Source organism: Perognathus longimembris, chromosome 2 (genome assembly GCF_023159225.1).
Source record: "Perognathus longimembris pacificus isolate PPM17 chromosome 2, ASM2315922v1, whole genome shotgun sequence".
Taxonomy (NCBI): Eukaryota; Metazoa; Chordata; class Mammalia; order Rodentia; family Heteromyidae; genus Perognathus; species Perognathus longimembris.
The window spans coordinates 112,396,945-112,424,327 of record NC_063162.1 but is presented as its reverse complement, the minus strand read 5'-3'; the positions used below and the strand labels follow the sequence as shown (position 1 = coordinate 112,424,327).

Here is a 27,383-nt window from a genome sequence, read left to right as displayed (position 1 = left end):
AAATTGTGGAATCACTTTCATTTGTTTTTGAGAAACTGAAGTCTATTGGAGAAGAAAAGGGATTGGAAAGGGGAAAGTTAGAAAATATAAGTTAAGGATAAATATAATTAAACACTCTAAACATTCACACAGTGAGAACAAAGGAGGGCTATTCTTAGGAGAGGATCACAAGGGCTGAATAACTGTGTGCATATGATCATATAAAATGATGCTTATTGAAATAAACTCCAAGAAATGGAAGCAAGAGATTTTTATTGCGCTGTTTACATTTGTTTCCTTTCTTTTTTCTTTGGTTTATTCCCTTATGTTACCGTTCTTCATTTCTGTACGCTTTGTCTTGTATATGAGTATATCTGACTTCAGGAAGGGAGCACCAAAATGGTGGGACAATTGGTGAACCAATTCATCAGTGATATTTAGTGAATATACACTATGTTTGAAATGAACTTTGGGGAGGGGAATTGGAGGGAAAAACTGGGAGAGAATGAGGGACTAGGTGACACTGTTCAAATGGAAATGTACCTTTTACCTGATTTATGTACCTGTAACCCTTCTGTACATCACCTTCACAATAAAATTTAAAAAATTAAAAATGGATAAAGTATAAATCAACAGGAATTAAGTATTTTGATGAATTTCTAGCACAAACTTTTCTAATAGGAAGCATATAAACACTTGGAAATAAACCACACTATTATTAGATTCAAGAAGAGCTCATTTCACCAGAAATAAATATTCCCAATAATAGAACTATTTAGAGAGAGGTTGTAGAGGGCCACAAACTCAGTGAGCATTGGTATCATTACATGAACTCTTATGGGGAAAGAATTCCAATAGGAATTTCATAACCAAGTTTCATATGTTCAAAGACAGTAACTTTCCTTTTTCATTTACTTACTGTTTTTTCTATGTAGCCCAGGATGAGTTTGATTTATGTTCCTTCTACCTCAGCCACCCTAATGCTGGGATTATAGGTTTGTATCACCGTGCTTAGCTTGATAGCAGTTTTGAACAAAGTCTGTATATATGTTCAAATAAGATTAAATTTCTTATTACTAGTATTGGAAAAATATGCACTACAGATCATTGCATTTTAGAATTATAAGGAATCATGAGGCAATCAAAGTGCTCTGGTCTCTAGGTAAGGAAACAAATTCGTACAAGAGTTGACTCCAAATGTATACAATCAATAAGCGGGAAAGTAAGATTGGAGCCAATTTCCACAGTGGGCAAGGATATTTGTCTGAAAACGTAGTGATATTGTGTCTGGTGAGACTTAAAAATGAGCCATCTTCAAGAGCCATCAAACAAACCAAGTTTTATATAACATGTATGTCTGCCATCCTTTTCACCATGGTTTTTCCTCCAAATGAACTCATCTCTCAATGTATTGAGGTATCATCTTTTCATGTCACATACCTTTGAAAATTTTCTTTCTTATGCTTCCAACAATTTTAGCATACATTCATTCAGCTGCTCTATTCAAGGACTCCTCTGAGGGAATCACTTGTCCTGTGCCTCACTCTAGTCTAAACTGGGGCCCAATCTCAGAGCCACATTCACTCCTTGGTGTGCTTCTCTCATGGCACTAATCAAAATATGTGGTGATTTTAGATTAATCACTAATTCCTCTACCTAATAAGATCTTTTGAGGGCAAGAAATGTATACTATTAATCACCATGTCCTAATGCATCCCAGAGCAGGGAATGTACTATTATGTTTGTTAAGTGAATAGATAATCATATGCTCTACCATTTCACCTTTGCTAATTACAGGGATAGTTGTCTATGGGGAAGAACAATAAAGCTGTCTATAAAGCAAGCAATAGAGCGACTTTCAAATACTGGTGCTAAACAATTTGTTATGACATGTGGCCTCTTCATTAATTATATTCATTATTTTCACCAAATAAAGTGGCCTGAGACAAGAAGTTGATTTATACCTTTAAGAATCTCTGACCAAGATTTTCATATCATTAAAACCAATTTCTTCAAATTATCTTTGTATAAACTGGCATGTACAAAAAAGAAGTTAATATTATTCTAATGGGATTTAGCCATTATACCAACTCCCTAAATAATGTTCCTGGTCTTTTTACTCTGAGGAAAACAAAGTAAGGGCCTTATAATGAAGTCCATGTCCACACCATACATACCTAAATTAAAGTTTTAATAACATGTACCTGAGAAATACTTTACCAATTAAATGAGTACTCAGGATTTCTGGTAGAGTAAAACTTTGCTGGAGATAAATGCATTACATATAAGTAAAAGTAGCAACCAAACAACCAGAACTCACATTAGTGACCCACATATTATTCTTGCTTTGGGAATATATAAATGTTTTCCCTCTTCACACTCAACAGAATATTCAACTTTTGTAATGCTTTAATAGTCATTTGAACCTAATTTCTTTACATCAGAAGCCATTTCCATCTGTAGTTTGTGACTGTTTTACATTCAGTGTTACTTTGTGTTACTAATTTTCTTGGTGGTTTGAATTTATCCAGGATTAGGATAGTCTAGAAAGTCATGGTAGTCTAGGAAGTCATAAATTTATTGACCTTTTTGACTCAAAAAGAAGTATGAATTATATATTAATGTTCTTAAGAGTTTTATTTCTCTTGACTTTTTCACAATTTGTTTTGCAAGGGATTCTTTAGGATTTCTAGTAGTATGCTTTATTTCAGTGAAGCTCTGATTATGAGGAGAAAAAGAATAGGAACTCTTGGAAAGGAGTCTATAAAAATTGGGGAAGAGGGCTGGGGATATGGCCTAGTGGCAAAGGGTGCTTGCCTCGTATACATGAGGGCCTGGGTTCGATTCCCCAGCACCACATATACAGAAAATGGCCAGAAGTGGCACTGTGGCTCAAGTGGCAGAGTGCTAGCTTTGAGCAAGAAGAAGCCAGGGACAGTGCTCAGGCCCTGAGTCCAAGCCCCAGGACTGGCCAAAAAACAAACAAACAAACAAAAAACCCAAAAATTGGGGAAGAAACAATATCAATTACAATATGTCAGAGTCACTTGTAAATTCTCATATCAGTCTTGTGGTCACTCTTATTAATATTTGTGATATACCCATTTAAAAGATGAGTTTTGTGTCAAATAGGGTTTTTCTTTAGTAGAAAATACAAAGAACTATGCACATGCAGAGTCTAGTATGAATGCATTTTTTTTTCTCACCAAAGTGATTTTCCTTCCAGAGAATTTTTTTTGTACAACTGTAATAGATCCTGGCTTCTGAATCTATGCTAGTATATTAAAGGGAACAGCAGCAACTGGTTCATTCCAGATGGCAAAGGGACATCACATGCTTACTTCCAAGAAAAATGCTCTTTGTAGAGCTGAAGTATATGTGTTTGAAAAAGAAACCACTGTGGCTGTCTTGAGAATCTGGAAACTTGAATTACCTCCACAGCTTTGCCTTTGTTTCTGTACTGTCCTATTGTGTACTATTCATTTCCCCATGGAGTTGTTTTCTAAGAATAAACCTATACCTTTGTTTTGTCACACATAAAGCTTTTAGTTAAATGCTGATATATGTGTTTAAAAAAGAACCACAAGGAAGTGAACCATCTAATTCCCTACAGTGCAGGTTATTACCTAAAACAAGTTCTGGAAGTTGTGATATTAAACTTCAGCGCTCTTCTGTTTCACATTAAGTTAAAATATAAGCTGCACAAAATTCCAGGTTGGCTTGTATTTTAAACTGGACCTAGAGGTGGAATATAGTTGAGAAACTTCCCAAAGAATTCAAACTGTTCATATCATATGAACTAGCTGCCCATAAAGCATAAAAGATGCCAATCATAGTGTTAGTGTAGGAAGGATTAATCACTTTTTTTCCATACTACTTTCAATATAACTAGAGGCATATTTTCATGAAGAAGGTTGATTGTAGCACATATATGAAGGCCAGGGATTAACTGGAATGCAAGAAATCATGTAACATTGTAGAGAAAATGTCTGTTCAGTATAATCCACCAGAGACACCCACTCTTACATGCTGGGGACTCAAAATCATGTAGGTCAAAGAACCTTATTGCCATTCTCATCCGATAGCGCTCGTTCTCAGTGATGTTCCATGGGTACGTCAGGGCATGTCAAACACAGAATTCCTTAATCATAGCAAAACCATACAATTAGCTCAAAGTTATCCTGTGTTGTATCCCAAATTAGTCATGAAATTGTTGTATGCTTCATCTGTGGCTTGGCAATTGGACCATTCAACTCTTTTGTTTTCCTAGTTTAAAACTAAGTCATTGATAGCGGAGTGTAAGTAATTCCTGAAAGGAACACTAGTATAGATTCATTTATCAGAAACAAATTGAGAGCCCTGGGAGGGGCCAGAGCACCATGCTAGAGCCCGAGAGAAAACGAGGAAAAGTCTAACGATGCTTGTGATTATCTAAGGTTTTCCAAAGGATGCTCTGAAGACTCCATCAGTATAACCTTGGGTGGTTGTTAAGATTGCAAATATGTGGGCTTTAATCCAGACTCAACAAACCTGAATTTCTGAAAATGTATCTCATGTAGCCAGAGGTGTGATTTTAGGCTAATTATGTGTTTTGAAGGACTGCTTTGCTTTATTTAATAAACTTCTAACCCCTCTTTAAAAACCAACCAGCAGTTTACCTTTTCCCATGAAGGGTATGTGAGAGGCACTAAAGGATTCTTAGGAAAAATCAAATCAACGTGTAAGATAATATAAGCATGACTTCTATTTGCAAGCTTAAATAAGCATGGTCAAGAAAGATAAGGCAAGATCAAGAAAGGCCTACACTTGTAGCAGTGGGTTCCCATTCCTTAGGGAGCAATTGTGGCTATAAACTGATAGAATTTGAAGATAAAATGGAAAGTATAAAATGATTCTGGAAGAAGAAAACAGATGGGATGTGGTAAATAATGCAAAAGGTAGACTGGCCAAGAAACCCTGGACACTGTAGATGGATGTATTAAATTGTATCTCTTTTGTACAACCTTTTGAAGTTCAGAAAATAAAAAAAATTAAAAGATGATTTAATGATAGATACACAAAATATTTTTAAAAATTGCAATGTTCTTTATTTGCATTAGAAGCAACTATGAGATATCTAAACAGAAGTCTCTATATACCAAAGTATAGATCTGTGATGTAGAGGAGAAGTCATTTCAGGAAATGTGGATTCATTCATTCACATTGTTATCATGATTGAGAACAAGGATGAGAAATAAATTTAAAAATTAAGGGTTAATTTAAAAAAAACTAGGGATTAATGAATAGTAAGTTTATCTATTTTGCCATTGTCATCGCTCATCAATGAGACCAAAATAATATACAGACCAAAGAAGAGTCCTTGAAGGCAGGCATTATATGACATGTCAGTGTTTTAACCAAGACAAGCCACTCCATACTTAAGTGTCTTTCTTTCTCCCTCACTAAGTACTATCTCAGGAATAACATTTTTCCTTCTAGGACTTATGTACTTTCAAAGAAAAGGAATGTATTATACCCAGTCAAATTAGGCTCTTCATTCTTTGATCCTCTTTTACTCATTAATTAATTTTCAAGAAAAAACATGGAATTAAATTGGACTGGGTTCCAGACACTAGCAATGGGATCAAAAGGTCTCTGTCATATCTTGTCCATTAGTTAGGTCAGCTAGCAATACTTGTACAAACATCATTCTCGGAGTGACTTGCTATGGAAAAGACTTGTCAGAGCACATCCTTTAGTGCCTTCGAGATTGATTTTTCTTAAAGAAAAACAAAATAACCAGTTGAACCAATCCATATTTTTCAGTAGCTTAGCTCTTATGTTGCTTGTATGATGATACTCTGGCAAAAGTTAAAAAACAGCATTCTATTCCTGCTGATTGTTAACCCCAGGATAAAGCTTAAGGTAGGAAGTGCTGAGGACTGTTGCAGCCCAGTGTTTCCTTAAATGATAATTTAGGAATACACAACACATTATTTGTAGCAAACAGAACGGTGCTATTCATGATTTCTTTGTTAATTGTTCATTATTTCAACAGAGCTGCAGGCATAAAAGAAACCAATAATGTTTTGGTGTAACGTACAGAACTGGAATCCTATCAGCCAGCATTGGAATCTCAGATCCTTCTCTCACTAGCTCTGTGGCCTTAGAACACTTATTTTAATTCCTTCAGCTTCATGGTACTCATTTGTAAAAATGAAATAGCAGTAACCCCTTGGATTATAAAATTATATAAGATTTAAATGATAACATTGTGAAGCACTTAACTCATTGGGTGGCACATAGTAAATAGTTAAAAAGTCATAAAGATGACAATGTCGGAATCAGCAGTTATTCATTCAACAAATTTTGGTTGTTACCTTACTTTAAGACTTGTAATAGTAACCTCTCTTAAAACTACGTTGTAAGACAAGTGCTGGTAGCTCAAGCCTATAATCCTAGCTACTCAGGAGGCTGAGATCTGAGAAATGCAATTCGAAGATAGCCCAGGCAAGAAAGTCCTTGTGACTTTTATTACCAATAAACTACTGAGAAAAAGCCAGAAGTGGCACTGTGGCTCAAGTGGTAGAGTGCTAGCCTGAGCACAAAGAAGCTTAGGGACAGCATGCAGACATTGAGTAGGGCTGGCAAAGCAAACAAACAAACAAAACTACTTTGTAAACACAGGCAACACAAATTTAATGCCTCTGTGTATTTTTACAGAAAATTCATAGCAAATTACAAATCATGTAACTATGTTTCCTACAATTGGGAGAACACAGTGGCATGGCTTGTATTCTATTAACCCACATTATAAACCTGATGGCTTCTACCCAAATTGGAAGTGCTGTGCCTGGAAGGAACAAGCTCATTCCTGGATGTACACTTTGCAAATTCAACCTATTAAGTAATGACATCTCCCAAAGATGCTTTGGCATTGTGATCACTTGGCAAGGAAAACTAGTTTATTTTTGGAATTGAATCTTTGAGAATTGGTTTTATTGTGTTTTTCCCTCTGTTGTGGTTCCTTCTGTTGGAATGAGGTAAAGTCAAGGAGTTGGCAAGAATTAAAGCTTTATCACTAGTAACAGAAATTTCCATAATATTCCAGGGGGTGATATAAAAAAAGTGACCCCACAATTTTCATGTGTGCAGTCCTACTGATAAACATCCTGGGTATCAATGTTTGCTTTGAGTTTGACTACAGGTGTTTTTGAAATACTGTGTTTAAGTTCCCAAACTCACTAATTGAGAAAAAAAAAACACAAAAAACCTTCTGGAGTTTTCAAGCTGTGTTTTCTCATGTCATATTTCTACATTGAATCAATAGACTTTCATTATTATAAACCACCACACCTTGCCTCTTTTATATATTGTGAAACAGAACCTTGTAGTTATTGATCCATTTTAAAAGACACATAGTTAATGGAAATTTGGAATGAGAATTTTGTTCCATTAAAACAAAATCATGTCTGAAGTTTCAAAGCATCAGGAGTCTTTTTCAATTAGTTTACCTATTATTCTATAATCATAAGCCACTTGCTAGTATCTCTCAGCACTGTTTGTATTTTATGCTCTTCATTTTGGATGTGTGCTCAGCACAGCTATGGGTCATTGGTACCCTATGAACAGGTCTAGATTGTTAACTCTTGTCTCTCAGTAGAGTAATTTCCAAATAAATACATTACAGAAGGGGAATTAATTAAAAACAAATTAACCCCTAGCAGAAGGGGGAAAAAAAACAACCCAGTGTATCTTAGATAATTGCCTCTGGTGAGAAACTTCGATAATAAAGCAATGTGAGAAAAGCATTCTGATTGCTGTTGCTGGCCACCCTTCCCATTTCTAGCCTCCTCTTTGGTTAAGTCCTTGAGCAGCATAGCCCTTTCTTTGGAGAAGCAAAGCTCGAGCAATAGAAGGAGGTCTCAAAACAATCAGCTTTGTGAGATTGCTTTGGAATGAGAAGTCTGAGAAAGAAAGAAATAAAAGATTCTACCTGAGATAACTTTTGAGTAAGTTTTTTTTTTTTTATTCCCCTGATGCTTATACCATGAGGGAGAGTGGACAGCAGTGTGGGAGGCAAGCTACTGGGATTATAATACTGATTTTATGATTTGTAAACTGCAACTTGAGCTTGGTCCTTGACCTTTAGAGTCTTAATTCCTCTTGAAACGGTTCCTCTTAGACGGGAGATGTTGAAAGAAACGAAGCAAAATCCCAGTAGAAAATAAAACCTACTAAAAATATTGAATGCTGAATATGTGAGGGACTATATTGTATAGCTTTTCATTTAATCAACTTAATTCCCACAATAACCCAGAGAGTGAAGTACTATTAATATCTCTGTCTTAGACATGAGGAAGAAATCTGTAGATCTAGATTAGGTAGGTCATGGTGGTGACCCAATCCAAAATGCATTTAGGGAGTTTTCAGCCTTTAGAGAATGAAGCCGGTTGCCCTGTTCCAATTCTTTCTACTCATTGAAGAAAAGATTCATTCCCTATCTAGTAGTGACATTATTCTAAGTGCTAGCAACACAAAAAACAAATTTTCTGAACTCAAGAGTCTCATAGTTTGGTGGAGAAATAGATAATAATTGAGCAAATATATTTAATAAGTTAGTAATGGAGGAGAGATTTTTCTGTAGTTGGACCTTGGGAAAAACATCTCAATATAAATAGAGTCTGTTCTGAGTTGAGCACTGAAGAATTTTGTGAGGGATATTTACAGCTACAGGAAATGCTGGTCTAGGTATGAAAACACAGTTTCTTTACTTTATGACTTCTGTGCAGATACCATTCCATAGCCTATGAGAAAGTGACTTACTTGGAAGACCACTTTTCTCTGTATGCAGAACTAAAAGCCTCTTATTGAATCCTATTCCGTTCTGTTTTTCCAGTATTCAGACCGTCCTACATATACCTATGCTACAGATATTTTCTAATTTGTTTAGACATGCTTCAGCAGCTTTCATGATGTCTATTTTAAAGTTTTCTTTTATATTCTCTTTGTTCCACTGGTCCTTTTTTTTTTTTTTTTTTTTTTTGCCAGTCCTGGGCCTTGGACTCAGGGCCTGAGCACTGCCCTTGGCTTCTTTTTGCTTAAGGTTAGAACTCTGCCACTTGAGCCATAGAGCCACTTCTGGCCATTTTCTATATATGTGGTGCTGGGGAATTGAACCCAGGGCTTCATGTATACGAGACAAGCACTCTTGCCACTAGGCCATATTCCCAGCCCCTCCACTGGTCTTAAACGGCGGTCTTTGATCCGCTTGGAATTGATTCTGGTGCAGGGTGGTATATAAGGATCTAACTTTAGTTTTCTGAATGTGCCAATTGTGCCAGCATCATTTGTTGAAGAGGGAGCCTCTTTTCCATCCGGTGTTTTTGGCTCTCTTATCAAATATTAATTGGCTATATATCTGTGGGTTAATTTGTGACTCTTCTATTCCATTGGTCCTCAGGCCTATTCTTGTGCCAGAACCACGCTGTTTTTATTACTATGGCCTTATAATAGAGATTGAAGCTTGGTATTAATATTCCTCCATCATTGTTTTTCCTCCTAATGATTGTTTTTACTATCTAGGGTCTTCTATTATTCCATATGAATTTTTGGATTGCTTCTTTTATATCATTGAAGAATTTTGTTGGGATTTTTATGGGTACAGAATTTAATTTGTAGATAGTTTTGGGCAGGACTGCATTTTCATGATATTAATCCTTCCAATCCAGGAGCTTGGGAGGTTTTTCCAGTTCCTTAAGTCTGCTTTGTTTCCATTTTTCAGGTTTGTAAAGTTTACCTCATAGATGTTATTCATAGAAGGGACAGAGGAAACATTAATACTCCTTGGCATGGGTTAAACTTCCTAATATGCTTAATAAGAAGGACATTTGTTTTTGGTGGTATAGGATTCGAACTCAGTTTAGCATTTGTTAGGCAGGTACTGCACTACTGAGCCATACCTCAAGTCCCAAAAGCATATTTTCTAATGAAATGATTTATATATGTGTGCAATATATAGGCAATTGTGAAGCTTAATTCATACAACTCACAAATTACTACCATGTTTTAACAAAACCACAAGTGGCTGGACTTCTGTTTCAAAATTATTTTGTCAGAATAGTACATACAACTCTATTCGGGTAAAGTTTTAGGTATGCCCTTTGCAATCACTTCAGCCCTAATAGAATAAATGAGCAATATGTAATTATAAAATAAGGCAATGTCCTTAATAAATGCCTTATGATTAAAATAACAATATGTTGTTTTAATAGTCTTAATAAAAGGCAAGTTTTTGTTTGAATAACTTCAGTAACAAAAAATTCATTTCTGGGGCTGGGGATATGGCCTAGTGGCAAGAGTGCTTGCCTCTTATACATGAGGCCCTGGGTTCAATTCCCCAGCACCACATATACAGAAAATGGTCAGAAGTGGCGCTGTGGCTCAAGTGGCAGAGTGCTAGCCTTGAGCAAAAGGAAGCCAGGGACAGTGCTCAGGCCCTGAGTCCAAGCCCCAGGAGGCCAAAAAAAAAAAAAATTCATTTCTTTCTATTCTCTCACTTTCTAGTAATTTTTTTCTCTTCTTTTTTACTTTGTTATTGCGTGGCAGTACCAAGGCTTGAAGATTTCTGAGGGCCTCACACTCTTAATCGCTATTTTCATGACTGATGTTCTATTATTTGAACCACACCTCCATTCTGGCTTTTTGCTAGTTATTTGGAGATAAAGAGTCACAAGGATTTCTCTGCTTGGGCTGGTTTTGAAATGTGATTCTCAAATCTCACTCTCCTGAGTAGTCAGGATTATAGGAACTAATGTCTGGCAGGCAATTTCATTTTTCAAAGCTCTTTCATATGTTGACTTTAAATAGTTTGTCCTAACTTAGTAACTCTCCAGAAAAATTAGGGATTTTTTTTAGTTTTATTATAAAAGTGATGTACAGAAGAGTTACATAAGTAAGTAATGAGTACATTTCAGAACAATGTTACCCCTTCCCCCTTTTCTCCCTGTTCCCCCCACCTCAAATTGTATTGTTCATTTCCAACATAGGGTTTTGGGTTGCCCTTTGTCATTTGTCTCCTCATTTCTGTGAGTCTCTAAACTTAGCAATATATGGGAACATTTTGGATGTTAAAACTCAGACAACTGGCATGCTAGAGATAGAGGCAAAGAACTCTATTAAATATGCTACCACATAAAGGACTAGAGTGAGCAGGCTCCATGTAATATAGAGCTTTCTAGCCCTGAATTCCTATTATGTCAAGGTTATCTGCCTGGGATTTAACTTGTTTATCCAGAGAGAAATGCTCTATTCCTATTAGATGTCAATCAGACACTTAGAAGTAGTTAACTGTGAACAGGCTTTGTACCCTCAGGTCATTTAGCTCTTTTTTTTTTCTTTCTAATGCTCCTGTAAGACTAGCAATTCATGTGTAACTTCTTTCAAAAAACATTTTAATTTAAGTGAGGAAAAAATCATTGAAGGAAGGTAACGCTTAGGACAGATTAAACAGTCAGGTCTACTTTAAGACTATGGAGCACCAATAAGGTATTGTAAGGTTTATTAAAGTAGGTAGCCAATAAAGGAGAACATCATGCAATATTAAGGCAGGAGAGAAAAGTATTCCCACACTGCTGGCTTGTGGCCAAGATGATGCATGGCAGGAGAGAAAGGCTGAACCACTGAAGGACCATGCCTTATCTGAGGCAGGGGCGGGAGATATGGCCAAGTGGATTGGATGTAACCTCAGAAAAGGACGAGGTAACTGCCTCCAGGTGTGCCAGTTACCTAGGTAACACAGGACTGGGCCCAGACTTAAGCAAGTGGGGCGTATCTGCATAAAGCCCTCCTGGGAGTGGACCTTACATGTATGAGATATAATAAAGAAGTGTTTTCATGTACTCTCTACATTTTCCAGTAGAGGTAAAAAAAAATCTATGAATTCACTGCAAAAGATTTAGTTTAAGGAGCAATTCTTCTCAGGCTTATGTGAGCAATACATGGCATGCCCAAATCTGTGTCACAATAAACTATGTCCTAATGATCATCTCTCAGAGTTGGAGAGTTTCTGGGCTGTGGATAATGCTAGAAATTCTGAACAAGGCTCTCATTATGCCAAGGACAGGGAAGAGGTAGTGAAAAACTTTCAAGGTAGATTATTACCTTTTTATTTTTCTGAGCTCAACTTTTAGATGTCATGTAACTCAAGTCCCATCTGTTGCTGAGGTTATGCTATAAATCAGGGACAAAGCAATCATGGGTCAACTTACACCTGCCCTGTTCCAACTAGACTAAGAAAATGGCACATTATTTAAAAACAACCAGGAACCTTTTTGGAACATTTCAAAGAACATTTTAACTGGATAACTTAGGAGCTAACTACAGCCTATTTGAAAGCACAGGCATAAAACTTGCTTCTAAATAAGAACCATAAGACAGTTGCCTAGCAAAGGCAATTGACCAGATTCTCTTCTTGAGATATTATTTTCCCTGAAGGATGGTTTTGAGACTTATAAAGAACACCAGGACATAGTTTTCAAAGTGCTTCTATAAAACAAAACTTGTGTACATCAGAGATGGCGAAAAGATCCCTGATGTATATTCACTAATATAGAAGGATTTTGATGTTGACTTTCATTGGAAACTGCTTTAAGGAATCAATATCATTGCCTTAGAAATGGGCCCACCACTGTATAATTTGTCATTCTTAATTAGAGCATTTGGAAAATATTTATCTAAGGCTTCATCAATGGTAATACAGCTTAACCCAGAAAGTGATTAAGAATTTTCCAGATCATGTAGTTTTTACTCAAACATTATCTGTTATATGAATTAACATATGATAGTTTCTTCTACTACCTTCAGAAGAATTTCTCCCCTTTAGTAGAAAGAAGAAGAAGTTGGAGAGAAAGCATGTCCTGAAACAATTTGGCTAATAAAGCACTCTCCAAATAGAGACATAATATCTAAAAAACGAAATTGAAATGACTATTTTTATGTTTTTTAGAATTCTATTTTATTATCCTTAAATAGTTTTACAAAAGAGTTGTGAGTGAGTTTGAGTACAATCTATCATAATCAAAGTCACCCTTTCATTATTCTCATCCATCCCTCCTAACTCACCCCATCCCTCAATAGCCTTAATTTTGTAGGATATGTATTGAATTTTATTAATGCATTCTTTCTTCCTTCCTCTCTTAATTAATCTATACTCCCTCTTTTTTTCCTCCCTTCTTTTTTCTGGTACCTGTTCCTTGGTGTTTATTTTGTTGGACTGTGACAGCCTTTCTAAGGAATTACAGTATTTGAGTTTTCCCCTGAATCAACCATATTTCAGTTAATACACTTATATACAATTGGATACTCCATGAAGTGTTTACTTATATGTTTATAAATTGATTCTAGGTTTCACATATGAGAGAAAATATGCATCCTTTGTCTCTCTGGGCCTGAATTACTTTACTTAACATGATTTGTTCTAGGTCCTTCCATTTTTTTTGCAAATGATACATAGCAAAGAACCAAGAAAACTATAGAAGAAAAGATACACACCTATCTCATCATCATTATCTTAAGTTCTCTGAATATGTAATCTTTTTATTGAAAATTGTGTGTTCTGGCTTGTGGCTCTATGTTAAAATTAGATAGTTGGATGTTTTAAAATTATGTGGTGGATTTGTACTTATTTACTTTTACATCTTTACTTTCCCCATATTTATTTACTTTCCAGTGCTTATTCAGAAAGTCAAAGGTAGTTAAAAGTGGATGATGTTATTACCAGCTATGTGTTGTCACTGTGGTCACCAAACACCATGCTCTATGACCACTCCTGAGAACAAGAGTAGGTGAGCATAAAAAATACCCAGAAAATAATCTTCATTCCTGATATGCTTCCCTCACTTGTCATACTCAAGTGTGCCTTGAATTGGTGAGAATGAGGGAAATGTACAGCTTTGGAATGACCATTTTCTGTATTTTTAAGAATTCTTATTGAAGGATAAGTATGTCTCATAGAGACGTAAGAGCCTGCTTTGCTTTGTTGAACGGAAGAACCTTTTTGAAGAGGTTCCCTGAGCACCTAGGTGCCTGGAGGTCACAGCCTCACCAAATGTGTGGCCTAACCATAGCTTGATTCCTTAGGACCCCTGGGAGCCATGGAAGAGGATGCAGAGGCCAATCCTCTGTCATTTCCTTCCTAGTAAAGATTAAGGGAAACTTACTCTTGCCAAGGTCTTTGTTTCCCTTAAGGTGAACATCTGTACAACTCTCTGATCAGTTTCCTTCAATCTAGCATTAAATTCACACTGTGGATCAATAAGTTTTTTTCATGAATTGATTGTCCTCTCAGTCATCTTCCAAACATTTTAAAAGATGACTTCTGGAACAAAAAGTGTCCAAATTTGCCACAAGAACAAATTCTGAATTAAAGTCATAGTTCACAGTAGTACTACTGTACCCACTTAAACCTTAAGTTCCTTGAAGTAAATGATGTTTTTCCCTCTGACTTTATTCTTTTGAGCCCTCATCATATTGTAGAACACAAAGTAGGATATTTATGCAGATTGATGTGGTGATATGTGGGACTACTGATGACTTTATTAGGTTGCTTGATCACTACAAGACTACTGGGATAATTTTAAATGTAGCTCTTCCACTAACTTTTCATATAATCTTAGAGCCAGTGTTTTTCCCATGAAATTTATCAAGTTTGTCAGTTTTTCATCTGTATCAGTTTTTGAGGTAGATACTATTTTCCTCATTTTTGTAGCATAGACAATAAACGGTAGAATTAGAATTCACACATAGGTGGTTCTGATGCCAAACTTTTTTTTTTTTTTACTATTTTTTAATAGTTTTGGCATTTTGATTTTTTTTCTATGGAGGCAAAAGTGTACCCTAGACATAGGAACATTTGTGATTTTATACTGGTATTGACCAGATAAATCAAATAGAAAGCCAGATGTTCTGAGAGGTTATAGGTGGCTTTTTCTCTTGAGAACAAACTGAAGGTTTTTAGAAGCCCTTTTCTCCCCTAAACCAATCAAATATTTTCTAAAGATCAAATGTGTATATAGTATCAGAAGAGTCAAATTAGATTAAAAATCTATTTGTAAGATATAATTTGTTAAATACTTAGGGTAAATCATTATGGACACATATACCCACACACATTCACCGACACCCCACCCCCACACAAACACACACTATTTACTGCCCTGAAAGAAAGTAATGTCAGAAAAAGAAGATATACACAACCTCTTACCGGGGCTAACACTGGGTATAATAGTTACAAAATACTTACAAAATAATTGACCCTCTGCTGGTAGAAGGAAGATATTTATCTTTAATTCTTAATATTCTAATATTCTAATTGAATATTCTAGTTCTCCTGATCTAAGTATTCTAGTTCTCCTGATTAACATGATGTGCTTTGAGATATGCAATATTTTCTATCTAGCTAATGAAGTCAAAGAGTGTTTATGAAAAACCAATTATCCTAATTACTCATAATATGACTATGTGCTCTAACGAGGGAAAGTAATGTGAAATAGCTCATTTAGAACAGCACAGAATTATACATGGAATGCTAAGTCGCACAAATCTGGGTGTAGAAATAAAGTTATCCAATGCAAATAGAGCTAATTTAAATGAGATTGTAACAACATGAATATCATGTGGCTTTTTTTGGTGCCTGGACTTTGATTATAGTAATTTGGTAGGAGGCAAGTGTTTGACTCTTAGAATTGCTGACTTTTAGGACTGTGACATTAGTGCTTTTAGTAGAAAATATTGAACTTCAAGTAACATACAGAAATCGTAAGAGGTAGTTGAAAGAATATAAAATTATCAAAACTGTATCAGAGTTCTAGTTCATATTTTGTCTATGGGAGATTTGATGAAACCAGTCATTTTGGGAATGGAGAAAATGAGCAGATTTAGCTGGTTGATAATGAGAATACATATACATATATATATGTGTGTGTGTGTGTATGTGCATTGTAAGAGTTTGTATGAGATGTTTCTTTTTCCTCAACAAAATTAACAACAATGATCATCAAATTTTTAATATACATTTTATGCTAAACAGTTTTTGTGATGGATAGGGTGATATTGAATAGGGTGATAATTGTATTCATAAATTTACATATTGAATTGAAACTGCTTTATACAAGTACTTATAGATAATGAAAATATCTGCACAAAAATAATTTTTTGGTTTTATTTCTTTATTTGGCAGAATTACCTTGGTCATTTGCATATACTTTTAGATGATTTGTAGCCTGAACAATGCCTTATATTTTTATCAAAAGAAAATGACATGTTAGTGTAAAGGTCTGTTTAAAGGATATACCTTCTTGTGATTGTGTTCATAATTTCAAATCATGACTTCAGTTTCTAATGATTCTCTTTGTTATATAACTTTGCAATATCTATGCTAAGGCAGGGTATCCTTTTCTGCTTCTTGACTCTGGCCTGAGTCTCATGACTCTGTTAATAGAATGTCAGCAGATATGACACAAGAGAAACAAGCTGAAAGGGGCTTGTGCAGTAGAATTTGCATTTTTTCATACCATCACTCTGAGAAGAACATGAGGGGGCTTAACCTACTGATTTTAGGAGTGAAGAAAAGAACAACTTGAGAAGAAACACTCACATTTAAGCCTTGCCTCTCTTCACTCACTCAAGCTGATCTTCAGCTTGTATACGAATAAATAATCTTGTTATGTCACTGAATGTTTGTCTGGTTTCTTGTGCTGCAGTAGCTACTGGATAAACTTCTATACAATTTTCATTGGCTGAGGGCTGCACTGTCTTAAAAGTTGTACCATGAAATACCATAAAACTAAGAATCTAATTATTATTATCATCCATTGATGCAATTACTAGGATCATCTCCTTTTGTTCCCCTGAGTCATAAAATCAGACAGACATAGCCTTTTAACAGTAACATTTAACAATCTTACCTGAATGGAAACACTGCTGTAGGAGCCACCAATGACCCCTGCAATGAGTAATGGCATATTTTCTTGAATGGCATATGATCCATCAGGACACATATACTCAGCTTCATCCACTTTAGTCAAAGATGCTCTGACAAATTCCAGGGATTGCTCCAGTGCATAGGTGTCTCTGGAACATGTATCCAAAATATGAACACCCAACTTCACTCCTGGTAGCAAGTAATTGTCTTTGTTAATTTCATCAATAGCAAACAACATGGCTTCCAGGCGTTGGATCCCTCGGTCTTCATTGATTCGCCCACATTCTTCAGTTCCAGTCCCTTTTTCATTAATAGGGAATAGGCCCCCTAAAACAAGGTCACCTTCTATCTTAATCTCTTTCCTCAAAAAGTTGTGATCCCCTAATGAGAGTAAAAATCCTTTTGAAAACAAGGCTAAGGTAAGAACTTGGAGTCTCGTCAACATCTTTAATGAATCCCGTTTCTTTATTTCTGAGATGTTATCCAAGGATCGAGCCAATGTTGCCCGCTAGTCTTCCTCTCTCATTTCCAAAGTGAACCCTTTGGCTGACCTTCAAATAGGGAGGATCAGACTAATACAGCCTGTCACCAACTTCCTAAAGAAATAAAAAATATATATTAACAAAAGCAGTAAAGAAATCATCAGTGAATACATTAATGTCCCCCAACCAGAACTTTGAAAGGGAACCGATGCAAACCAGCCTTTACTACTAAACATACATCCAACACCATCACACCAGGCATATGTAGACTCATGATCCCCTTTAACAGAAATGCACAACAAGGAATGATTGCTAATTGTACTTAGAATGGAAGTAGCAGTTAGACTGTATTTCCAGTCCTCTCTGCTCAGATATTGACTTTGTTTTGCCAGCAAGTTGTAGAAAAGTGTGGGTGTACTCTCACATCCAGCTACATTTATGAGCTTACTCTTTTTTTTTTTTTTTTTTTAGTGGAATATTCTCTTCCTGCTTGGCAACAAAACTGAACAAAAGAAATCCACAATTAACTCTATTGCCAGTTTAACATGTTTACCCAAACTTTCCAGTCTTTCACTTCACATATTGGCTCTTAAAAAAAGATCTTTGTGGCTTTGCCCCATTTCTTTTCATCATAGATACTCTCAGCCCACTGTAATTGAAATTCTGCCTCCTCTGCTGTAACAAAATAGCTAATACTAATCTACTTTGATTTTTTATACTTTTAAATTTACTTTTCTTGTCTTTAAGTAGTTGTACATAGGAGCTGCCATATATTAAAGCAGTTTACAATGCATCTTAATTCTCCCCTATTTCTCCCAACTCATCCCTTCCCTCACTTTTTGTAGGATATACATTGAATTATTGACTGATTTTCCCCCTATTCTTTTGTTCATTCATCTACCCCTTCCCTTTTGGCCACATACTACCCTTTCTTTTTTTTTTGCCAGTCCTGGGCCTTGGACTCAGGGCCTGAGCACTGTCCCTGGCTTCTTCCCGCTCAAGGCTAGCACTCTGCCACTTGAGCCACAGCGCCGCTTCTGGCCGTTTTCTGTATATGTGGTGCTGGGGAATCGAACCTAGGGCCTCGTGTATCCGAGGCAGGCACTCTTGCCACTAGGCTATATCCCCAGCCCCAACATACTACCCCTTTGAGTGCCATCTTACTAGTGTTAATTTTGTTGAATTTTGACATGGCCTATCTAAGGAATTACATTATTTGAGTTCTCCCTTGAATCTACCAGATTTCATTTAATATATTTATATAGAGTAATGTACTATGCAATATTTTTGCTTATAAGTTTATAAGTTAAATCTAGCTTCCATATATAAGGAAAAGTATGCATCCTTTATCTTTCTGGGCCTGACTTACTTCACTTGATCTACTTTCTAAACCAAACTCACACTAGCCCCACTTTTAGTTGGCCTTTATTGAACCCTCCACAGTAATCTGCTTGTAACAGCTTCCTAGGTTTCCATTCTTAAACTTCATATCTGGCTATACTTCACATTTCCATGGTTAAACTGCTTGCAATCTCCATTCCTGGGGTAAATCTTCTGTATACATAGTTTCAACTGCCACTTAAATGGGTTCCAAACTTTTAACTCAACTGCCTACTAAACAGCTTCACCCACACATCCCTTAAACACCTCAAAGTCTGTATATTACATACTCGCCCATATCACTGTAAGTGGATCTTCCCTGAGAGCCAGAAATGTGCACTTTAGAGTGTTATAATCTCTTGCTCAACCTGTATGAAAGCCATGACCCCTTCCTTCTCTTGTGATCTGCTGTTGAACCATGACAATAGGTTCTATACATTTGCTACTGGCCCTCCAAACACCTTTCTGAGAATTAAGAAAGATTTCCCTCTTTTGTGTATCAAGAGTTTAATTTTATTACTGTGTAACTTGGACAGTTGTCCAAGTTATGTTAGATAGTTAGGATAGATGATGTGGGCTGATTGCTGATGGCTACCTCTTTTAGCCAGTGGTAGGCAATGCCTGATGTCTCCCTCACATTGTAAGGTGTTTAATGAGTGTTAGTTTGGGCTATCTGCAGCAGAGTATAGCTTAGATAGTTCCATAAATCAACCTTCTTTCTGTATATGCTGTCACCAACCAGTGTGTATGCTTCTACTGGGAATCAGGCAAAGTTCTGCTGTGGGGATCATGTTTCTGACAGAAGGGTGGGTGTTATCAGGAATCTTTCCAATATCCCGGTAGAGAACAGTGTAGGCCATGGACCCGTGGTGTATCTCTGACCCCTGGTGCTAGAACAAACACTTAACCAGCACATTACTCTGCTTGCTTCCTTCCATCCCCTCTGGTAACCTGGAGCTTATTGTTTTCAGTCACATGAGATGTGACAGCATGGAGGCATGGGACCATGGAACCTTTCTCTGACTCTGTGTGTGTGTGTGTGTGTGTGTGTGTGTGTAAGTTTATCTCTCTGTTTTCCTACTTTTGAGTGTGATTGTGTGTTGGAAGGGTTTTATAAAAGAGGAAGTTCTCCCAGGATCTTCCAGACTCAATAAGCATGCATGAACACCACGCCACCTGTTCACTCTCAGATAAATTAGCAAATGTTAACAGTCTGAAAGGGGTCCCATTAGGAGAGGTGCTCTAATTCAAAGACTTCATTATTTAGTGTAGCCTGTCAGTCTCTAAACCTTCCCTTGCCTACAAGTTTAAAAATCTTGTGAGCATTTCTCTGTGCTCACTGTCTTGTCTGAAGCTAGCTCTCAAGTCCCACTGCTTACCTTTTCCATCAGCTTTGTACCATCTCTGTAGTCATACCTTAAGCTCCAGACAAGATCTTTTTTTCTTTTTCTTTCCTTTTTTTTTTTTTTTTTTTTTTTTTTTTTTGCTAGTCCTGGGGCTTGGACTCAGGGCCTGGCTTCTTTTTGCTCAAGGCTAGCACTCTGCCACTTGAGCTACAGTGCCACTTCTGGCCATTTTCTGTATATGTGGTGCTGGGGAATTGAACCCAGGGCTTCATGTATATGAGGCAAGCACTCTTGCCACTAGGCCATATCCCCAGCCTCCAGACAAGAGCTATACACACTCAGCAGCCATATGCTGAGGACCTCTTGTTTCTTCTTATTTTGCTCTCTTTGCTAGGAATGTTTTTCTATACCCTTATTCGTGATTTAAGTCACTGTCAAGAAAGTCTTAAGTATTCTTCCTCAGTCAATTCCCACTGTTCTGCTTCATACTCCTACCGTTCAAGAAATATTTGTCACTATCATAATTAACATTTGATTTCTTATTTGATTTTTAAGAACAAAAGGAGTGGTGCAGCATTTAGGATTTTTAAGGTACCGAGAAGGAAAAAAACAACCCAAGCCCAGTGAAAAAAAAACTGAGACAGGAACTAGTTCAGTGTTTACTTCAACATTTTTGACATTTCTCCCTTCTCCTGTTAGCGGTGCCCTTTAAAACCCAGCTTTCCACTTGCTCTCAGTTCTCTTTTTTACCACATGGAACAAATGATGGGTTGCTTTCTTGAAACACACACAGTCAGCTGGGTTTTGTTTTGTTTATTTATTTAGGTGTGAATCTCGGCAATGACGGCAGCAGTTGTTGGAATGTTCACTGTGAACCCAAACTCTCTGGGAGATCTGCAGGGTCCCAGGAAGTCTCATAACAATGATTTTTTTAAAGCTGATATTTCAGTAGTATTTTTTGTTTGTTTGTTTCATATCAGTTTCTGATCCCTCTTTAATCTCTATGCGTAATTCTCTTTGAAGTGAATCTGGCACAGATGGATGGGAAGACACTGATCATTACTGTTGATGAGGAAGATGCAGAAATTGCCCTATAAAGCCATGCTTTATTTACTTCATAAGAGAGAATAGTTAATTCAAAAAAGGTCATCAGCATGCTTTCCAGGTATCTTTATTAAAAAAAAATCTCTTGTGTTTGAAGGAATTTTGAAACTGAATATTCAAAGAGCAATAATTTCTGTAGTCTATAGAAAGCTTGTCTGTTGAAAATGCTCTAACTCTTCAAATAAAACACTAGCTTAAGCTGAAAGTAATATTATATGTAGATAATATTATATAATGGTTATGTTACTTATAATATTCTATATAGATCCATATATTCCTACACATAGCTCTGAGGCTTAAGCCCAGAACAACCTCATGCTCTGGCTTAGTTTTTTTTTTTTTTTTTGTCCAAGGCTAGTATTCTACCACTTGACTCATGCCTCTAGGTCCTTCTTTTTCTTTTTTAATATTTGTGTACCTAAGACTTGACATAGTATCTGAAAACAAGAAGATATTCAAGAAATTTATCTTAAAAGGATGTAAATTTAATGACAATTACATTTGAAAATAATCCTTTACTATCTGATTTATGGCCTGGGAAATGGGAATTAAGGAAAGAAAGCAGGTTGTTCTTATCTCATGATCTGCTTAATCAGCCCAGATCTGATGGCCAGTAGTTATAAATTAAGAAAATATCTTGTACAAGTTGAATTTTCTTCAGGCAAGATGTATAAGGTATATATGAAATATAAATGAACCTCATATTAAGTCTTTGGTCCCATCTCCAAGATATCTCATTATGTACAAAATAAGAAGGATGCATATTACCCTATTTCAAATCTTGGATGATGCATACACTCATCAAATACTTATTGAACACCTACTATGTGTGTGCTAGATCATGAGCTAGATACCTAGAATACATCTTTTAATTATAAACAAATGAATCTTACTCTAGCTGTCCACAGTCAAAATACTTAGACGATTTTATGTTCTTACCAATTGTTTCTATCACTTGTGAAATAATTGGAAGTAAATATACCATGAGTTTTCTTTAATATGGGTAACTCTTACTAAGTGCTTGAATCAATAAACAATCCTTTACATACTATACACATTATATATTGGGGTTTGAACTTGTGACCTTGTGCTTATGAGGAAGGTACTTTGCAATAGAGTCACACCTCTGGGCTTACATTTAAAAAGGGATACACAGTGTATCCTAAAAATTTGGCTGACAGCAGTATCATATAAATACTCTTGTTTAAGCCTTTGAACAGAGGTTGCTTTAAGTAATATTTAGTCTTACAGAATTACAGATCAGAAATCAATCAGAGAACTTTAAACACACTGTCTTAATGTTTTCTTATTTACTTGTTCCTGAAGCAGGAATTGTGATTAAGACAGTAGGGCCATGCATAGTTTAGAAACATGTAGCCTTTTTTTTTTTTTTTTTAATAATGAAGCCATAGGAGACTGAAAGCTAGAAGTTAAAGTTTAACATCAAATTGAAAAAAAAATGGAAAAACATGCTCAATTTGATGTAAGTGTTTCTCTTTGTCACCATTCATAGGAAGGAGGAAAAGGCACCAACCATTCCTTTCCTGGTTCTTTGTATAGTAAGTCATCCAGCAGCCCATTCCCTATAGAAACAGATTCTCTCCTGCAGCACATTCATCTGCAGTTACAGTGTTGCAGTTCTACAGTCAAATTTCTCCATTCAAGAATGGTGAGTGATGTGTCAACTATACACAAGTTATGTAGCCTTCTCTGTAGGAAACCTGTTCATCAATGTTTTTATTAAACAGTGCATTAGTAGAATCTCAGAGGTCTATGGTGAATATCACCCCTGGAATATGTGGGCAGGAAACATTTCTGTATTCTGCATATGCTAATATGTATTTTACTTCCTCTTTGACTTTGCTCAGGGAGTTGGTGTTGGAAATGAAATTCACTTCCACTCAGTGAAAAAGTAGTGCAACCAAGGAAAGAAAGCTTGTAGTGTCAGAAATTCAAGCTCACTCTTCCCCAGAAATAAGCCATTAAGAGTCTGATCTGAGACTGCTCAAACCCAGGTTAGGTACAAAACCTTACCAGTCTGGAATAAAGTTATGCTTTATATGCAATTTGACGGTGACTATAATTTTTTTTTAACTATCAAATTACTGGCAACTTCTAGAATCTTTTAAAAAGCTGTTGCGGTTTGAATTTGAAATGTCCCTTATTCATTCATGTATTGAGGGCTGCTGGGCTTTGGGGAAGTAATTGTTTCCTGAAGGCTCTGACCTAATCAATGGATTGATCCTTTGATGGACTCTTAATGTGATGACATTATTAGCAGTTAGTGAACAATTCAAGGTAGGGCCTAGCTAGAGCAAGCAGGTCGCTGATGTGGATTTTCTTAAGGTTTCTTGCCCTGAATTCATCCTGTCTCCCCGCCCCACCCCCTTCCTGTCTGCCATGGGTGAGTCACTTTACCACCTGCTTTACCACCATGTTCTGCCTCGAAATACCTGAGCCTTGGAGCAATGAAGCCAATGGACTGAAACCTTTGGGACTGTGAGCCTCAATAAACCCTCCTTCTCTTCAGTTGTTTTACTCAGGTGTTTTTTTTTTAATTTTTGTTCTTGTTTTGTGGGGGTTTTGTGTCAATTTAGTGAAAAGTCAAACATAATAATTGGCTAATTAAAACCTAATCACTTTTGGCAGGTATAAATGACCAGCCTTTTGTTGCTTTCCCCATTACTCTAGCTGTAAGGGAGCCTCTGCTTTTGGAATACTCCCAGGTACTCCGAGCTGTATGTACAGAGTTTATATTTTATTTGCATAGTTTTTCAAATGTAAAACTATGTACTCTTACCCATTAGATTGCAATCAAGTATGTATCAAGGAAAAAGCACTGGACATAGTTGTATTTTCTTCAGTGTCTCACACACATTTGTCAAATGTTGGTAAAATGATAAATTACAAGTAACATTTACACTTCTTTGAGAGACTGGTTAGAAGATGGAAAAAATAATTTTGGAAATCTCATTCAGAGAATGAAGATCACTAAAAGGTCATTTTCAAAATGATGTTATAGTAGGTCAAGATTCAACTAGAGAAATCTTCCCTGAAGAGCTGTGAGTTGACTTTTTAATATTAAATTTTTAGAGGAAGAAAAATATGTTAGGACTGGAAATGTTTGGAGTGTTTGGAGAAATAGCATATGTATTGCTGTTCTGGCAGAGATTCTTAGGAAATAGAAACGATGCATCAAATGACATCATTTCTTTGCAAGCAGAAAGCACAGGGAAGAATAAGAAAAGCCAGGCTTTTGGACTAAGGATTTCATTTGAGGGAAGAGCTATGCTTTCCTTAAAATTTCTTGAGTTTGAAACTGAAATTCCAGAATGTATACAAACATTTTCTTTGTTTTTTTTTTTAAATTACCTTTAAGTAGTTGTATACAGGAGTTGCCATTTAACAAAACAGTTATGAATACAATATATTTTGATCAATGTAGATCAGATATTATCAATTAATTGATGAAATATTTCCCTAAGAACCTGTTTTATCCATCAAGATGAAAGAATCCAGATAACCCAGTATGACTGTGGTCAAAAGTCATATGCCTTTTTTCCCACTGAGGGGGACAAAAGGCATATTAGGGTTGTTAAAAAGGAGAGAAGCCTACTTCACTATTGTCCTTGAGCATGATTAATTAACAGTATAAAAAGTCACATCATTTCTTTATTTTTTGAAGTCAGAAGAAAGTGTTTTTATGAGGTATGCAAGCTAATTTACAATTGTGCTAAATTTTGACCCATAGAGTAATTGCTTCTAATCTACTTCTAATCAATATTAATGTGGTTAGGTCACTCAATATGGGCTATGTGAAAGATTTATTCACTTTCTTTTAGAGCAAATCTTTATTTTTTCCAAACATGAAATGCAGAGTATATTCCTGTGTGTGTGTGTGTGTGTGTGCGTGTGTGTGTGTGGTGGATATGTGTGTGTGTATTGGCATTTCCTCTGTTTTTCTCACCTTCAAGTTTCCTAACCTCATTGCAAAGCCTCTGATTTGGAGGCTCCCCAAACTCTTCCACTCTACCTTTGTTTTTGTTTTTTTTTTCTTCTTCTTAGAAGTCGCCAAGTATATTAGAAGATACAGAATGTCAGTGTGAACAGAGAATATAGAAAGTGGAATTTTCAAATGCTTTCCCTCTTTTAGCTATGGACAAAATAGTAATGGGGTTGAAATGGAGGAATACTATTTACAGGCATTTAGTAATGGTACCCATCAAGTTGGTCATACTAATAATGTCCTAGATCTATAGTCTCTTGTCTTGTGTAATTTCAGTGTTCTGCATAGTATATCAAATTTACTAATTCTGATGAGAAAGAATTATATTAGCACCTCTCTCTTCCTCTCTTCCTCTTTGAGAGAGGTAAAGGAGAGAGGGAGAGGGAGGGATAATAATATTCAAGCAGATTGTTCAAGGTATTTAGTAGTAAACAGGTTTAGGATTTTGGAATTTTTTTTTTTTTTACTGCTGTCTAAGTCTACAAAACAAAACACATTTCCATAAAACTATCACCCTCTTATCTCAAATATTCTTCATACATAAATATAAAATATTTTTAAAAAGCCTTATCTTTGTCTAGTGCTAAATGTAATTTTTAGGATGTCTATAACTCGCTTCTGCAAACCTCCAATAGGATAAATATAAAGAAAACTATCAGCAGGGGTCAGTTAAATTGATTAGGGTAAATGTTTAAAAATAGTCGCAGTAAATATGTGTAAGTTAACAACAACATGAATAGTCATTGAAATTAGTAGTACAATGGCAGCCATATTACAGTATCATGTGTTATTTTATACCTTCAAAATTCTGGAGTATTGTAACTGGTTTAACACCACAGATTTCAATATCCAGATAAATTATACTTCAAGAATGAAGATGAAATAAGGTGGTTTTTCAGGCAAGTTTGCCTGAAAAAAAATTCATTATCATTTGACTTACACTATGAGAGATGTAAAGAGATTATTTAAAGGTAAGAGGAAATGAGACTAGATAGAAATCAAATCCATAAGGAGGAATGGGAGTCATCAAAAATGCACAAAATGTGGGGAAGTAATGAAGAATGTATATAAGTAGCCATAAGATATTGCCAACATAGAGTTTAATGATCATTCTGTTCATCAAAAACAAAAGAGCTAGAAAGGATGAGTTCCAATATATAATTTTGTTTCTTTTTGGTTTGTTTTTATTTTTTTAATATCTGTATGTATGCATTTACTTAAAGCTTGTGAACTAAAAGCTTCTGGAGACTTTCAGAATTTTCCTACCAAAAGAATTATCTCATAATTTAAAGTCCCTGGCTTCTGAAACTACTAGCACATTCTTCAACTTTATGCAACTAACAGGTTTATTTGAGGCTGAAATCTAGGTAGTCACTCTTTTGCAACAGTACTGTTTAAAACATTGAAATACTTAACATCCAGTTGGAAAGTGGCCAATCCACCAAGCCTTCACTTTCCTGGCTGCTCTTGGGTCTCTGGCATTTACCCACCTGCCCTTCTCTCACCGAACCCTTTGAATTTCCTCAGGGCCCAGCAACTAAAGGATTGGATGTTGGCACAGTAGGGTCATGAGGTTTCAACTCTGGGATTACATACAATTGTCCATTTTAATACTATCTGCTAAACCTTTTGATTATTACCCTCAATTAATTTGATGAGTAAGATTTTGGAGACTGAGAGAAATTTTGCTTTTATGCAAAATCCTCATTAGTTGAACCCCAGATGTCTTTTCCCCCTTGTAGTTTGATAGAATCTATTTCCCATTTTTGTTGGAACTACACTGTAATTTTCTGTTGAGATTATATATATTTATATGTACATATATATACACACATATATATCCAATATATATACTCAATACACACATATATAAATATATATGTATATATATATATTTCAAAGGAGAGAATAATACATTCTTGGCTTGATAGATTATGACACACCTAACTACCAGTATCAAGTGTCTTGACTATAGCAATCAGAAGCAGCCCAAAACACCGGATAAAAGCTAGATCTAACAATATTATATATACTGTTTATACCAGCTAAGATGTCTCAATTACATGAGAAAATATGCTCTTTGTCTTAATCTGTCAGTTTAGAATCTCTTATTTCCATTGTCACTA

The 27,383-nt window shown here is 35.9% G+C and overlaps 1 protein-coding gene across 1 annotated transcript in view; it reads right to left on the bottom strand.

Moving 5' to 3' along the window:
- Grm3 (glutamate metabotropic receptor 3) overlaps nucleotides 1–17,537 on the bottom strand; it is an 83,143-nt gene extending 65,606 nt beyond the window's left edge. The window contains exon 1 of the mRNA XM_048337880.1: nucleotides 16,923–17,537. Within this exon, the coding sequence (XP_048193837.1) occupies nucleotides 16,923–17,384 (462 nt within the window). The 5' untranslated portion in view covers nucleotides 17,385–17,537. The remainder of the gene's footprint in view (nucleotides 1–16,922) is intronic.
- Nucleotides 17,538–27,383: the final 9,846 nt, after the last annotated feature.